This window comes from Rhinoderma darwinii, chromosome 2 (genome assembly GCF_050947455.1).
Source record: "Rhinoderma darwinii isolate aRhiDar2 chromosome 2, aRhiDar2.hap1, whole genome shotgun sequence".
NCBI lineage: Eukaryota > Metazoa > Chordata > Amphibia > Anura > Rhinodermatidae > Rhinoderma > Rhinoderma darwinii.
The window spans coordinates 263,519,698-263,537,001 of NC_134688.1; the positions used below are offsets into that span (position 1 = coordinate 263,519,698).

A 17,304-nucleotide genomic window follows, 5' to 3' on the forward strand; every position below is an offset into this window, starting at 1 on the left:
CAGCTGTCGGCGACAGCTGACCTCCTGGTTCCCGGTGCACACTGTCGCCGACAGTGTGCACCGGGATTAACTCAGTAACTGTACGTCCTCGTGCGGGAAGTAACTTCCTGCAACGACGTACAGTTACGTCCTGGTGCGGATAGGGGTTAATAGCTGCGTGGAGGTAAAACTGCTGTTTACCTGCAAAATTGTGCGGCCAGAAAGGTCAAGTCATTAATGACCGTGCTATTTTGCAAGTAACCATCAGTTTTACTCACAACTCTGCACGGACATTAACAAGCAATTTGACAACCGTGCTGGCACAGCTTTCGGGCACTCGGTGGCTTGGTAAATGCCGCTCTGTGGGGGTTTACCCTAGCAGTTTATTAACACGGAGTTAATACTTGTTGAATTTTCTTTCCTCTTTGTGATATGCAGATTTCAAAGATGGATGGTAAGGAGATTTTGGATACAATATGTAATATGGAATCTGAAGGACAAGTTAATGCTGCATTCATTCTCTGTACAACGTATCTTACCCAGCAGCTACAAAATGAAGTAACCTCTTTCTCCTGGTGAGTGATTGTTTACCAGGTTATTGTATCAAAACTTTATTAAAGGGTAACTAAACTTTCAAAACTTGAGACATGTCAAAAGTGCGATTGCTGTTCTTGACCGTTAGTCCCGGGTGTCAGCTGTAAAACACAGCTGATACCCGCTGCGTATGGAGCAGGCTCAGCGGGTGAACCCGCTCTAAACATCACCTCCCTCAACATGCGCAATAGTATGTCGTGGTGCGGGAACAGGTTAAAGTAATTTTCCCATAATAAATATTTGTCACCTATCCACAGGATACATGCGGCAGTACAAGTTATGTAGATGCATACTTTTTATTCTGTTATAAATCATTGTTTATGGGGGAACATATTTTTTTTTTTTTTAAGCCCTAATAGGGCTCTTGACTTTATGCAATCCTTTGATTTCTTAGATAACAAGTTGCAATACTTCTGTATTACAGTGTATTATGTCTGTTTGTGTTACACTGACAGGCAGCCTGTTAGGCTCTCATACATGGCTGACCCGGGGCCTCTGTTAGGCCCCCATCTGCCACGTCTACCCATCAACAGCTCATGATTGCGTCATGGCAGTGCCAAACTGAAGGTGCCCAGTCTCTCTATAAAACCACTTACGTGCCAGGGTCAGCATGGACTCATGGCATCTGAGGGGTTAAACAGCCGTTATTAGTTAACTCTGTTTCCTGCCGTTGCAGCAGCTCCTGAGACTTCTCCAACCATGCACAATAAATGTTCTGTGCAGGAAGGGGTTAACTAGGCACAGTTGCTTTTAAAAAGTCTTGGAAAACTAGGGAGCTGCAGTGGCGATGTTCGTTTTTCCACACACACAAATGTAACTAATAAATGGTTGAATAGGATCTTCCTTTTTTTTTTTTTTTTTTTTTTGTTGCAGTTTGGACAACAAAAAATGTAATTTGCTAGATTTTTATTTTTATTTTTTGAGGGGAGACTAAAAAAAACAATGGGTGCGAGAAAAGAAAAAAGGTCAATTTATGGGATTTTTACCAATGTTGCCATCATGCGATATCTGTCAAATTAATGCCAAGCCCACAAAACTCCAGAATTCCAGAATGCTTTGCAATATATCCCCATAGCAAGTGATTATTTCTTTTGCCTAATATAGGAATATACTAATATATTGTTTTTCTATATCTTAGGGAGCTGACTTTGTTTTGGAGTAAGCTGCAGCGAAGAATTGATCCCTCTCTGAATACTTTTCTTGAAAGGTGTAGGCAGTTTGGTACAATTGCCAAGACGTGTCAGCACTTATTCTTTCTTATTAAAGTTGTACATACAGAGGTAAGTGGCAATCCACATATGCAGTATGGAGTATATGTGCACTAGCGTACCACCCTTTCACTGTGCATGCGTTCGTGCTACTGGAACCTTTTTTTTTTTTTAACCTCTGGGCCCGTGACTTTGCATTATAAAAAAAAAACTAATTGTATGAGTTAACGAAGTAGAACAGTTGCTACGCTACTTCCCTTAGTCATTTGTAATGACTTTTGTCTTACGTTTGAGGCATTGGATCTGTAATGTACTCAAGTTACTTAAATAACAATGGCACACTTATTTCTACCTATTGTAATGTACACCAAAGACACTGGGGACATACATTTTCCTAACAAACTATTATTCATAAAGTTGATCTTGCTGCAAAAGAAGGCTATTTAAGTTCTATCAATAAATGTATTCTTCATACAGACCAGTGTTTCCCAGCCAGGGTCCCCTCAACTGTAGTAAAAAGAAAACCTATTTCATCTTGCTCAGATTTTTTTTTTAGCAAAGATGCAGGCACAGCAATCAGCAAATCTCAACTAGGATATATAATTATAGGGTGCTTTACCCTACATCAAGCATCTCTGAGGTAGGAGTAGGTATTCCATGGGTGTGGAAAGATTCTTCAGGGTTTTCCACATGATCATTAAGTTGGGAGTCACTGATAGCAATCACTATGAACGAGGTGCAGATACAGCGAAGCCTGAATGGATGAGTGTATATAAGCAACCTGTGCAGTTTCTTAACCCAGAGGTGAAGCCTAATCGGCTTGCTGTCAGTGAATGACTGACAAATCTAATATATTGCACCACATAGGTAGTGCAATGTATTAAAACAAAAATCTGACGGTTGGACCTTCAAGTGCCCTAGTGGGACTAAAGAAAAGTTGTATAAAATATAATAAAAGTTCCAAGTAATAAAATAAAACACAATCGCCCTTTTTCCCTTATCAAGTCCTTTTATTATTGAAAATAATAAATCATATTTGGTATCGCCGCGACCGTAACGGCCTAAACTACAAAAATATTATATTTATTACACACGGTGAACAACGTAGAAAACATTGCCAGGATTTCTGTTTTTTTGGTCACATTGCCCTACAAAAATTTAAATGTGATCAAAACTCGCATGTATCCATAAATAGTGCCTATAAAAACTATAGCTCATCTCTCAAAAAACAAGCCCTCATACAACTCCGTCGACGAAAAAATTAAAGTTATGGTTCTCACAACATGGTGACCGAAAAATACATTCTTTTTACAAAAGTAATTTTATTGTGCAAAAAGTTGTAAAACATAAAAGTGCTATAAATTGGGTATCGCCGGAATCGTACTGACCCGCAGAATACAGTGAACACGTAATTTATAACGCATGGTGAACGCTGTATCTAAAAAAAACAAACTGCCAGAATTGCTGTTTTTGGTCACCTGGCCTCCCAAAAAAATAGGATAAAAAGTGATCAAAAAATTGCATGTACCCCAAAATGGTACCAATAATAACTACAGCTCATCCTGCAATAAAAAAGCCCTCTTACCCCTACGTCTATAAAAAATAATAATTAGTTAAGGCTCCAATAAGTCAGGAAATAAAAATATGCAGTTGTGCAGGCCCGAGGGGAACATTTCTTCTGTTAAAAGAGGCGATTTATCGAGGCCCTAAAATTAGGGAACCAGGAAGCGGAGGGCCCAAACATATCCGCTGGAAGCAAGCGTGCCCGTATTATACCAGGACAACACTTTCCCAGCAAAATTCCCCAAACTGCAAAGGTGCGGAGTGTGGACCAAAAGGGGGATAAGGAAGGACATTTATCAGTGCGACACTGGCCTGTGCAGAAAGTATTGATTCACAGCGTAGCACTCATCTATGGATTATGTTATTGTTTTTTGTTTTACCCCATTATTATACCCCCTGACTATGCCCTTGATGTACTCTGCCCAGCTTACATGTACCCCCATATTATAAACGGAAACACCAGTAAAACTCCAAACAAAACTACTACCAAGCCAAATCTACGCTTCAAAAGCCAAATGGCGCTACCTCCCTTCTGAGCCCTACAGTGTGCCCAAACAGCAGTTTACTTCCACACATATGGCGTTGCTATACCCGGGAGAAACCTTTTAACAATTTTTGGGTTGTGTGCCTCCAGCGGCATAAGCTGGGCACAACATTTTTGCCACTGAAATGGCATACCAGGGGAAAAATTGAAATGTTTACTTTGCACCATCCGCAGCGCAATCATTAATGGAAAAGACTTCTGGGGTGAAAATACTCACACCCCTAATAAATTCCTTGAGGGGTGTAGTTTCTAAAATGGGGTCACTTCTCAGGTGTTTTTTATTTCACATCAGAGCCCTGCAATTTTGAACCAATACTTTGTAAGTCGCCAAATTAGGCCTCAATTTCGCATGGTACACTTTCACTCCTGAGCCTGGTCGAATGTACAGGCAAAAGATTAGTGCCCCATGTAGGGTGATTCTAAATACAGGAAATGCAGCATAATAATTAGAGCTGTCTTGTTATGGTGGCACAAGCTGGGCACCACATATTGGCATATCTATGGGAAAAAAATCCCATTTTCACTCTGCAACATCGAGTGGCACTCTAATTTCTGCAAACATGCTCGCTACACCCCTAGGTGAATACCCTGATGGGTGTAGTTTCCAAAATGGGGTCACTTCTGCGGGGTTTCCACTGTTTTGGTCTCACAGGGGCTTTGCAAATGTGACATAGCGCCCAGAAAACCAATCCAGCAAAATCTGCACTCCAAAAGCCAAATACCGCTCCTTCCCTTCTGAGCCCTGCTGTGTGCCCAAAAAGTAGTTTATTACCAGATATGGAGTATTGCCGTACTCCGGAGAAATTGCTTTACAAATGTTGGGGTTCTTTTTCTCCTTTTTAGTTTTGGAGAAAATGAAACATTTTGAGCTAAAACTACTTCATATTGGAAAAAAAGTGTGTTTTATTTTCACTGCCCATTTCAAATAAAATCTATGAACCACCTGTGGGGTCAAAATGCTCACTACACCCCTAGATGAATTCCTCAAGGGGTGTAGTTTCCTAAATGGGGTCACTTTTTGGGTGTTTTCCCCAAACATTGTTTTGTCCCCTCAGGGGCTTTGCAAATGCGACATGGCCTCTGCAAACCATTCCTGCTAAATGTGATCTCCAAAAGACAAATGGCGCTCTTTCCATTCTAAGCCCTGCCGTTTTTCAAACAGCCGTTTATGACTACATGTGGGGTATTGTTTTACTCAGGAGAAATTTCTTTACAAATGTTACGGTGCTTTTTCTCCTTTAGTCCTTGTGGAAATGAGAGAAAAGTAGCTAAACCTACATTTTCTTTGAAAGAATGTAGATTTTAATTTTCACAGCCTACTTCCAATTGTTTCTGCAAAAAATACGTGGGGTCAAAATTGTCACTATATCCCTACATAATATCCTCCAGGGGTACAGTTTCCAAAATGTGACGACTTGTGGGGAGTTTCCACTTTTTTGGCACCACAAGACCTCTTCAAACCTGACATGCTGCCTAAAATATATGCTAATAAAAGGGCCCCAAAATCCACTAGGTGCTCCTTTGCTTCTGAGGCCAGTGCTTCAGCCCATAAGCACACTAGGGCCACATGTGGGATATTTCCTAAAACTGCCGAACCTGGGCAATAAATGTTAAATTGCATTTCTCTGGTAAAATTTTCTGTTACAATTTTTTATTTTTTCTTAAAAATGAATTTCTGCCCAAAAAAATGAAAATGTAAATTTCACCTCTACTTTGCTTTAATTCCTGTGAAACGTCTAAAGGGTTAAGAAACTCTCAAGGGGTGACTTATTGGGGGTTCCTAATATATAAAGCCCTAAAAGCCACTTCACAGCTGAACGGGACCCTGAAAAAATAGCAGTTTTGAAATTTTCTTGAATATGTGAGAAATTGCTGCTAAAGTTCTAAGCCTTGTAGTGTCCTAGAAAAATAAAAAGGATGTTAAAAAAACCGATGCCAATTTAAAGTAGACATATGGGGGATGTTAATTAGCAACAATTTTGTGTGGTATAACTGCCTGTCTTACAAGCAGATGCATTTAAATTTCCAAAAATTCAAATTTTTGAAATTTTTCACAAAATTTTGGTGTTTTTTACAATTAAATACTAAATGTACCGAGCAAATTTTAACAGTAACATAAAGTCCAATGTGTCACAAGAAAACAATCTCCGAATCGCTTGGATAGGTAAAAGCATTCCAAAGTTATTGCCACATAAAGTGACCCGTCCGATTTGAAAAATGAGGTTCTGTCACGAACGTCAAGTGGCCAAAACAGGAAGGGGTTAAAGTAGGTTTGCAGATTAAATTCTAACATCATGCTCTTTAGTGAGTGGGGACACTATATATAGATGACCTGTCTGGCATGAGGGCTTTTTTTGGTAACTTTAATAAGTATATATTCCGTTTAGAAGGGTATTCCCATCTTACACATTAAAGGAGTGTTCCCACTAAGAACACTTTTCACCTATCCAAATAGGTAATCTATAATCGCTGGGGGCCACACAACTGGAACACCCAACGTTTACTAGAACAATGATCCGGAGCCCCCCCCCCCCCCCTCCTCTAGTCTCTTCTTCAGACTACGGTCGTGCAGTGAGGAGGATTTTAAATGGAGCTGTGGTTGCACGTGCGCCATGCTGCTTCATTCAGTGTCTATGGGTCCAACTGAGACAGCCGAGTACAGCACTCTGGTGTTTTCGTTAGCCCCATAGACAATGAATGGAGCGGCAGGGCTCATGCTAGACTGCCGCTCCATTCAAAATATTTCTACTGTAATCGTGCAGTGGGGGAGTCGGGACCAACCTTTTGGTGATCGTGGGGGTCCCTGTGGTAGGGCCCCCAGCGATCATACATTTATCACCTATCCTGTGGATAGGTGATGTTCTTAGTGGGAAAACCCCTTTACTACCATATTAACTGGACCATGTAGAAGATTGGAATACCCCATTGAAGCTTTGATTCAGGAGCACTTTCTGGTAAAGATGAGTGAACGTGGTATAGGTTAAGAGTTGTGATATTTGTAATCCGAAAACTTTTGTCTTTTAGGCCGGAGATGATGGTGTTCCCATTTCAATCATGTTATGCATACGAACACTTCAGATTACATCAAATGAAACTAATGCAGCAAAGTCTTCTGTCTGCAAAACAATAGCATGCCTTTTACCAGAAGATTTGGAGGTGAGACGGGCCTGTCAACTCACAGAATTCCTATTTGAACCAACACCAGAAGGCTTAAATATATTAGAAGAACTGTTTCTTCAACCTGACCAAAAGCATGTTGAAGAATCAAGTGTTATTTCAAACTCCCTCCGCTGTGAACTCTTGCTTGCACTGAAAAGCCATTGGTCATTTGATCCTGAATTCTGGGCCTGGAAAACATTAAAAAGACATTGCCTTAAACTTCTTGGGAAAGAAGTTTCAGATTCTGAGGATGACAGCTATGGTGACCCCTCAGTGAATGAGCCAGATATTTTAAATTTTTCATTGTCCGGCTATGATATACTGTCTGAACAGACAGACGACCCTCAAGAAAATGCTTCTAATGAAATGGAGAGTGTTAAAGTGAAAAAGCCAATTGGCTCCTCGGAAAGGTATAAACGATGGCTACAGTATAAGTTTTTATGTCTTATCTGTAAAAGAGAAGTAATAGAGGCCAGGATTCTTCACCATGCGAGAATGCACATTAAAGATGGAGTTTATACATGTCCTGTGTGTGTAAAAAGGTTTAGAAAAAAGGAAGTGTTTGTTCCTCACGTCATGGAGCACATGAAGATGCCCATGAGACATCGCCCTAGAAAGAAAAATGAATCCGACGACCAGAAGGAAGATGTTGAATGTGAAGATGTTGAATGTGAAGATGTTGAATGTGAAGATGAGAGCGATTCAACCGGTTACGTCTCTTTTAGGACTATAAGAGATAAAAAACTACAAGACCGAGATGTCTACCCATGTCCTGGAACCGCATGCTCCAGAGTTTTCAAACAGTTTAAGTATTTAAGTATACATCTAAAAGCGGAACACCAAAACAATGATGAAAATGCAAAGCATTACTTGGACTTGAAAAATATGAGAGAGAAATGTGCTTTTTGTCGGAGGCATTTTATCTCAAATTTTCATTTACAGCAACACACGACCGTTCACCTAGGACCTCTACCGTTCATGTGTGTGTCTATAGACTGCAATGAGACTTTTAAAACGATCAATCAACTGCTTCACCACAAACAAAAGCACTCGGACCTTCAGTATAAATGTGAGCTAGAAGGATGCCACCTTGTGTTTAGTGATTTAGGACTGCTTTACCATCATGAAGCGCAACATTTTCGAGATGCTGCATATACTTGCACTTTTCCACAATGCAAAAAATTTTATTATTGCAGATCTGAGCTCCAGGAACACATTGCAACACATGTAACTTGCTCTCGTGATCGCTTTTATAATAGGACTGATGTATTTAAAGATCTAAGAAATGAGAACGAAAGACCATTTAGCGCAGATTATGATTATGGACAATTGCCTTCAGATAGAAGTTTAGCATCTGGCACAGGAACAGACTCCTTGTCTGAGGAGTATGATGACAAAAACGTTCGATATTCAAGCAATGCAGACATATGTGTATATCATGGATTGAGTTCAGACTGCACTTGTAAACATGAAAACAATGAACAAGTTGATTGTGAAAGACTTGATAAGCCCATGGTTAAGTACACGAGTGACTCCAATAATCTTCTCAATCTTTTAACTAGCAGTGAAAGCCCATACATTACATGTGCTAAAGAGGAGCCAGATCAAACAAGAGAAGTGTCAGAACCATTATATGATATTACAGACCCAGAGACTGATATCAAACGTGAGCCGGAAGAAATTCCTGTATCTGATAGCTGTCAAAGTTCTGCTGCTTCCGAGGAGACTATGTATGAACTTCTCACAAGTTTAAAACAACTGAATTTAAAAACCTCAAATTCCTCCATATCAAGTGCTTCTCCTCAAGGTCATGAGTCCGTAGCCAGCTGTTCTAACAGTTTTGCTATGACTAAAAAAGTCAACAACCTGAAGCAAGAGAAGGGATTCAATCAGTATTTATCTCGCTTAGCAGCCAAACCGTTTGTTTGCGAGCTTAAGGGTTGCAGATCTGCGTTTGTTACAAAAGATGCTCTCTTATTACATTATTGTAAAAAACATCAATATACAAAGGAGAATGCGCTTAAATTGAGCATGTTCCAAAAGAAATATTCTCCTTTCGAGTGCCATATCTGCCAAAGACAATTTACGAGACGAACCCTACTTCGAATTCATTATAAGAAGCAGCATCACATAAGCAAAGAAAAATCAAGGTCAAATTCTGGGAAGCTTGATAACAAACTTAAAAGCCGTATTATTAGTCAAAGACGTACAATGTCCTGGAGAAAATTCCATTTAAGTGATTCTAACAGTAGTCTGAAAAGAACATCTTCACTGCAGGACGATATTAATTCTGAGACCTGTGGGGATTCTTTGTCGGAGACCGATACTGGTCATGTAATGGGGGCACCAAGAGAAGATGACTTTACATCAGGAGCAGGGAGAGGGAGCGGGAGCAGGCGAGTTGTCGCTCAAGGGAAGTTGTGCTACATTTTAAATAAATATCACAAACCATTTCACTGCATTCATAAATCATGCAATTCTTCTTTTACCAGCCAGCGGGGCTTAGTCCGCCATTATCAGCTTGTACATCAATATAACAGGGAGTCTTTATGTTTGGAAAAAGACAAGAAACAAAAGCGAGAGTTTGGCAAATGTAGAAAGATATTCACTTGTAAACATAAAGACTGTCGAAAAAGTTTTATTTGTGGCAGAGCCCTGGCCAAGCATTACAAAGATTTTCACGAACAGGGTGACAGTGATGAACGTGAATTTGATGTCTTTGACACTGAAAACCACTTAAAAACCGAGACGGAGGATGAGGAAAGTGACGAAAGTGAAAGTGAGGAATCTGAGATCTACTGTGATGTAGAAGGTTGCAATGCCGTTTTTCGAGATCATACCAATTACACCCGACATATTTTGGCCCGCCACAGGAAGTGCAACCTCTATGAGAGCAGGAGGAAGCGGAAAAAAAAAGAGGAGGAACTGGATGAAAACTATGGTGAACCAAAACGTTGCACTCGTTTGATTTACAAAAAAAGGAAAAGAAAGGGTAATAATCTGGATCCGCTGACAAAAGGGGAAGTGGTTGAATATAAGTCCAGAGGAGAAGCCTTGCAAATGTGTGCTCAAAATATTGAATTTACACAGTACCCGTGTATGGTTCATGGCTGCTCATCAGTTGTAAAGCTAGAAAGTAGTATTATACGACATTACAAACTAACGCATACGCTGAGTGTTGCATACATAAGCGATCATATGTTTGAGTTGGTATATTGTGTTAAAAATTTTCCTAAGGGGAAAGAGCGGTCATTTTCAGAAGACGAAGATGGTCCTAGATTGACTTTACGCAGTGATATTCACCGCACTGCGAATGGAAGGAATGAATCTTTGAGAGACTCAAATGGTGATCTAAGAAGGAACGGGGCTGTAGAAATCTCAAATTTGAAATACGAGTCGGACATTAGACCTTTCCGTAAATCTGAAGACAGACTTGCAAATTCTAGTGAAAAAGAAAACTTCTCTTGTGCCGATTTTCAAGCAGGATGCAAAATGGAAAAGAAAGCAAGTTCTCTACGGCAGCCTGTAGGGTCCAGTGCCCTATCCTCTACAAAAGACAATCTGCAAGAACAAATACAGGTAGCAATTGGACTTAAGAACTTTAAGCCAATGGGGTTTGAGTCGTCTTTCTTAAAGTTTTTACAGGAGAGTAAAGACACCGATGATGAATTTGAGGAGTTAGAGTGGAATTACCCACAAAAGTGCACGCTACAGAATTCTTTGCAAAATCGAAAGCGATCCTGTAAAGAACGAAATGGCCAACAAATCTGTTTGTCCCTGGGCAAGAGTGCAGCATCGGAACTCACTTTACAAAATTTAAGGACAATGCTAGACAAAGCGTTGTCGGACTGTGGTGACCTGGCTTTAAAACAACTCCACCAGCTTTATCAGAGGCCTGTTGTTGTTTTGGAGCGCTCGAACTTTACTACACCGCTAATAAATCTGTTTTCCAATAAAAAAAATGATGAACTGTGTGTGGGGATTTCATGAAATTCACCTTCCCCAATAAAATATTGCCAGTGTTAATTTTGAGGGAACTCATCGGAGTGACACAGAAGGATTGTGTGTTAATAAGAGTTGTACCATAGACATTTTGTGCAATTAGCTGTAACATTTCATGAATGTATTTATCTGTGTTCACAATCTTTGGTTGATCTTCCCAGCAGTTTATTGTACTTGGTGCTAGGGCATCAATATAATGGGGCTTCCTTTGACAATAAATGTGCATGATTGTCTGGGAGTTTTGGGGCGTTACAAGATTTCATACTTGAATGAATATGCACTTACATGTGCACTGTGTAATATATTGTACACTACGACCTCTTATATTTTTTTGAGTTCTGTTTCAATAAATGACAATTTCACCTGTTTTGATGGAGCATTCCAACTTTTTAAAATATATTTTTTTACTATAACATAAGGCTTTAAATATTTTTTGCAAAACTCATTCCCCCCCCCCCCCTTTCTTAAAATGAAATGCTTTAGAAAGGTCTGTTTTCTGCACTGAGTGTAGGCTTAGTATATGAATTTTGTTTTATTTTTGTATTCTGTTTAAATAGAACATACATTGATTTGATTATTTCTTTGATGCACTGCGGACATTAATAAATATTTTTTTTTCTCCCTGTTAATTTGAGTTTTAAAATGTGAAACCTTTTTTTTATTTTCAGGACTGTATTTTTCCAGTATGGGAATGTACATTTATTAAAAGAAGTAGGAAATGTAATTTATGTATAGGCCTGTTTCTTTTCATACACAACTTCGTTTAAGGTTTAGGACTCATCAAGGGTCTAATAAAATACATGAAATTAATTGTAGGATTACTGGTGGTTTAAGCCCCTTTTACACAGGCCAATGATCTGGTGGACGAGCTGTGTAAACAGGGCAAAGATCAGCCGATTAAAGAGCTGATCGCTTCTTTTATAAAAACCAAAAACCTCGGCGCCCATTTAAAAAAAAAAAAACACCATTGCAACGGCACTCTGTAAGCATTAAGACCACCAAATGCACTGTATAGATTCTAAATAGCATATCAGTCTTGGTAAAACCACCTTAAAGGGAAGGTGTTATAAAAAAAATATTTTTTTATATTGCTTTTAACTCCTTAACGCCGAAGGACGGATATATCCGTCCTCAGCAGCTGCTAGTTCGCGCAGGAGGACGGATATATCCGTCCTGTGATGGCGCGGGTACTGAGACTGTACCCACGCGATCAGCGGCAGGAGCACGGCTGTTATACACAGCCTGGCTCCTGCCCCAACTGCCAGAATCGAAGCGCGCTCCGATTCCGGCAGTTTAACCCATTAAATGCCGCTGTCAATAGTGACAGCGACATTTAATGTGTTTGACAGAGGGAGGGAGCTCCCTCTGTCACCCGATCGGCGCCCCCGCAAACAAATTGCGGGTCGCCGTCGGGTTTCCATGACAGCCGGGGGTCTAACAAAGACCCCCAGGTCTGCCTTCAGCATCTGCATCTTAGGCGATGTCGGAGGCATGACCTAATAGGTTGCCTGTCAGTTTTACACTGACAGGCAATAATGCTTCGGTATACTAAGTATACCAAAGCATTATATATGCGATCAGGAGATCGCATGGTGAAGTGTCCTGATGGGACTTTAAAAAAAAAATGACAATCAGTTAAATAAAGTTTGTGAAGAAAAAAAAATAAAAAATTACAGTCAAAGTCAAATAAAACTACTTTTTTGGCCCAAAAAGTGGTTTTATTTAGTAAAACTGTCAAAACAAATCACACATACACATATATGGTATCCCAGCGATCGTAACAACTTGACCAATAAAATGAACGCATTAATTAAACCGCCGGATGAACGGCGTCCAAAGAAAACGCAAAAACCAACGGCAAAATTCTCTGTTTTCTCCCATTCCCCCCCATAAAAGGTAATCTATAAGTCCTATGTACCCCAAAATAGTACTAATGAAAACTACACATTGTCCCGCAAAAATCAAGCCCACATATGGCCACATCGACGCAAAAATAAAAACGTTACGTCTCTTGGAATGCGGCGATGCAAAAACAAGTAATTTTTTCTAAAAGGCTTTTTATTGTGCAAACGTAGTTAAACATATAAAACATATTTGGTATCCCCGTAATCGTGCCGACCCATAGAATAAAGTTAACATGTTATTTACGCTGCATAGTAAACGGTGTAAATTTATAATGTGAAAATCAATGCTGGAATAGCTGCTTATTTTCAATTCTCTCCTAAAATAAAGTTAATAAAAGTTAATCAATATATTATAAGCATCTAAAAATGGTGCAAATACAAAATACAACTCGTCCCGCAAAAAACAAGCCCTCATACGGCTATGTTGACAGAATAAAAAAAAAGTTACGACTCTTGGAATGCGAACGTGAAAAAACAAGAAATAATCCTTGGTCATTAACGTGCAAAATGGCCTGGTCATTAAGGGGTTAATATATTAACTTGTATTTATTTGTGTTCTCATGGTCTACTTTTTACTTTGTTCTTTTACTTCTCTATGGGGGCTGCCATTTTTTTTATTTTTTTTCCATCTCTGTGTGTGTCGATTAACGACACATGCAGAGATGGAATACGGCACATACAACCCCATAGAGAATGCGAACGGGAGCCGTTCCATTCTCTGAAGCGTACGCCATCTTTGTCTTTGTGGGAACGGCGCATGCGCCTCTCCCACACAAACCAAAACTCGTTTGCAGAGCGAAATCCGGCGCCATTTTCATGTGGACCGGAAGCCGCTGCCGGACAGTAAGATGATGGCTTCCGGCCATATGTTCAAGGAAGAGGAGAGTAGACCAGCGGAGGCGGCAGCAGATAATTTATGTTCGTGTATGTGATGTGTGTATTATGTTCGTGTTATACGGTCTGCTGAGCACTGTATCTAATCCTCCTACACTGTGCAGGCACACAAAATGGCGGCACACAGTGTAGGAGGGTTGAAGATTCAAACGCCTCTTTCTGCTGGCGCTAGCCAGAATAAGGGAGGGGGGGGGGGGATTGTGTGAGGACACTAGAGCGAGTGTGTCTACCCCAAATTTTCAGCATAAAGCAATGAGGTTGCTTTACCACATTGACCATGCTGCAATTTTGGGAACAGCTCTCTCTAGTGGCCAGCACATGAAAAAGTTATAAATTAGAATCTATTTTATAATATTTCCTGACTTGTGAAAAAATTAAAACAACGTGTAATCACTTAAATAATAATTGTTTAACTAAAAAAAAAAAATTCTAGCGACACATTCCCTTTAAGGCCAGAGTCGCACACACTGGTTTGATGCAGTTTTTGAGCCAAAGCCAGAAGTGGATTAAAAGGAAGCAAAGGTTCTAAAGAAAAGATTGATGCATCTCCTTTCTTTTGTGTTCACTGCTGGTTTGGCTAAATAAAAAAACTGAGCCAAAAACTGCATCAAACTGTGTGTGTGATCCTGACCTAATAGAGTTGCCTTGTACTTCCTTTTGCTTGCAGTGGTATCGATCAATGGTCTTCTATTTTAGATGGATCTTTTATCTGTGCATTTTGACTATACTGCGAGGGTTTCTACTTCTGTGGGAAGTACCAAAATGTGGGGGAGGAGCTGATTCTATACAGTATCAGGATGGTAAAGTGGGACTTTGTGCTCAGATCTGGTCAGGATTAGGGGGTGAACAAATCTCTCTTGTTTTTCCGTTATGTAGACTTCTTGCTCTGTATAATACAATGGGGAAAAGAGGCTTTTCCCAATTTGTCCAAAAGCGAATCTCTCACCAATGAATCCTAATGGGCAACTTGCAAATCAGTAAAAAAAAAAAAAAAAACTCCTCTCCAGCCAGGAGCCTGAATGTTACTTCATACAGTTATTTACAGTTATTTTATCAGCCATGTAGTAGGCTTTCCCTGGGTATTATGCATTTCCAGCTAGAGGAGAGGATACAGCTGCTTGCAAGGGGTTAATCAGAGTCTTACTACATACACACAGAGCCAGTAGCAGCCACACACTGAGGAGAAAGTGGGAGAGAACTTGTGACAAGATTTACCTTCTGCTTCTAATGAGACTCCTCAGGTTACCCTATAGCCTCCACTGACTCAATAATACACAGGAGAATCCTACATTGTGGCTTAAATAACGTCAGCATCAAGAAAGATTTTAACAAGGTTTTTCAATGGACTTTCTGCACACAACCGCCTTCCCCCTCACAATGGGCACTCCCAGCTAAGGAGCAGGAAGACTTGGAGCAGTCAAAATGTAATTCGATTTGGACTGCTCACTGTTGCATGTGGAGAGCAGACTTCAGCTAAAGCCATCTCTTTTAACCCCTTCCCGACATTTGACGTATCCATACGTCATAGCCGGGGAGGGGAAGTATGGAACGGGCTCACGAAGTGAACCGCCTCCATACGATGTGGGTGTCAGCTATGTTACAGCTGACACTTTAGAGTGACTAGCTGGATCGTGCTCTATCCCGCTAGTTTAACCCGTCACTAGCTACCACAGCATTTAAATTGTTAGAAAGAGGGGTGGTCAACACCCTCTAGCAGCTCATCGCGTCCCCTGCAATGCAATCGCGACGTTGCGGTTGGTTGCTATCGTTGTGCTCCTACTAAGCCCTGCCTCTGCAGGGCTTAATAGAAGCCTGTCAGACTATACTGCAATACATTGGTATTGCAGTATGTCATGCAAGCGATCCAACGATCCCTATTAGTCCCTAGGGGGACTAATAAAAAAAAAAAAAAGTTGTTTTTTGTTGAAAGTTTAAAAAAAAAATACCTTTTCCCATTTTCCCCCTAGAGCATAGTATGTATGTGTGTGTGTGTGTGTGTGTGTGTATATATATATATATATATATATATATATATATATATATATATATATATATACACACAAACATAATTGGTATCGCCGCATCTGTAAAAGTCCGAACTATTACAATATATCATTATTTAACCCGCACGGTGTGCGCCGTGAAAAAAATACATTAGTAAACGCCAGAATCGCAATTTTTTTTAGTCACCATCTCCCACAAAAAATGGAATAAAAAGTGATCAAAACGTAGCATGAACCCCAAAATGGTATTAAAAATGACAGCTTATCCCGCAAAAAATAAGCCCTCATACCACTAAGGCTGGGTTCACACGACCTATTTTCAGACGTAAACGAGGCGTAATATGCCTAGTTTTACGTCTGAAAATACGGCTCCAATACGTCGGCAAACATCTGCCCATTCATTTGAATGTATATTTGGTATCGCCGTAATCGTATTGACCCGCAGAATAAAGTTAACATGTTGCTTTAATTGCACAGTGAATTCCGTACAAACGAAGCGCAAAAAACCATGGAGGAATCGCTGTTTTTTTTTTTTCATTTCCTACCCCACAAATAATTTTTTCCCCATTTCCTAATACATTATACGGCCCAATAAACGGTGCTATGAAAAACTACAGCTCGTCCCGCAAAATCAAGCCCTCATAGGAGTATCGACGGAAAAATAAAAAAGTTACGGCTTTTGGAAGGTGGGGAGGAAAAAAATGAAAATTGAAATCTGAAAGTTGTTTACGACGGGAAGGGGTTAAAGGGCCAGAGCTTTTACCACTGAATTAAGCATTTTTTACAATTTCCACACTGTCAGTGTTCCCCAAGAAGTGGTCCCTTTTAATAAGTGGCACTGAGGCATTGGAGTTTAAACGCCTTGGCGCATAATCACGTTCATGCATAGCATGGAAATGCAATCATTTATGCATTCGGCCATGCATGTACGTGATTGTAATTCAGCGGGCACAGAAGCTGTGCCCACAAGATCACCGCGGGAGCCAGACTGAATGACAGCCGAGCACCCGCTGCAACTACCAGGATTGGAGAAACCTCCAACCCCTGACCGTTTAACCCCGTCAACAACGACTGCGGCATTTTCAGTGGTTTGACAGGAGGGGGCTCCCTCTGTCACTCATAGGCAGCCCGCGTTTGCCGGCCACCGGAGGCCCCCAGGCCTGCCCTGGCTATATGCCTATTGGACCATGTGAGAGGCGTGGCCTAATTGACTGGCAATAACGCTTTGGTATACTAAAGCATTCTATCTGTCATCAGAAGATTGCATTGTGAAGTCCGCTAGTGGGACTAAAAAAAATAATAATTTAAAACGATTTATATAAAGAGAAAAAAAAATTACAGTAAAAATTAAAATAACCTTGTTTCCAATTAAAAAAAGTGGTTTTATTTACTAGAAGTGTTAAAAACAAACAAAACCAAATAAAACACACCTGATATTGCCCATGCTTGTAACG

General features: G+C 40.2%; 1 protein-coding gene across 2 annotated transcripts in view; it reads left to right on the plus strand.

Annotated features, from left to right (window-relative positions):
• The window catches only part of RLF (RLF zinc finger), a 56,861-nt gene extending 45,183 nt beyond the window's left edge, over positions 1–11,678 (plus strand). For both annotated transcript variants that reach the window (XM_075853233.1, XM_075853234.1), the window contains 3 exons: positions 418–554; positions 1,712–1,853; positions 6,913–11,678. In XM_075853233.1, coding sequence (XP_075709348.1) covers positions 418–554; positions 1,712–1,853; positions 6,913–11,037 — 4,404 coding nt within the window. In that variant the 3' untranslated portion in view covers positions 11,038–11,678. The remainder of the gene's footprint in view (positions 1–417; positions 555–1,711; positions 1,854–6,912) is intronic.
• Positions 11,679–17,304: the final 5,626 nt, after the last annotated feature.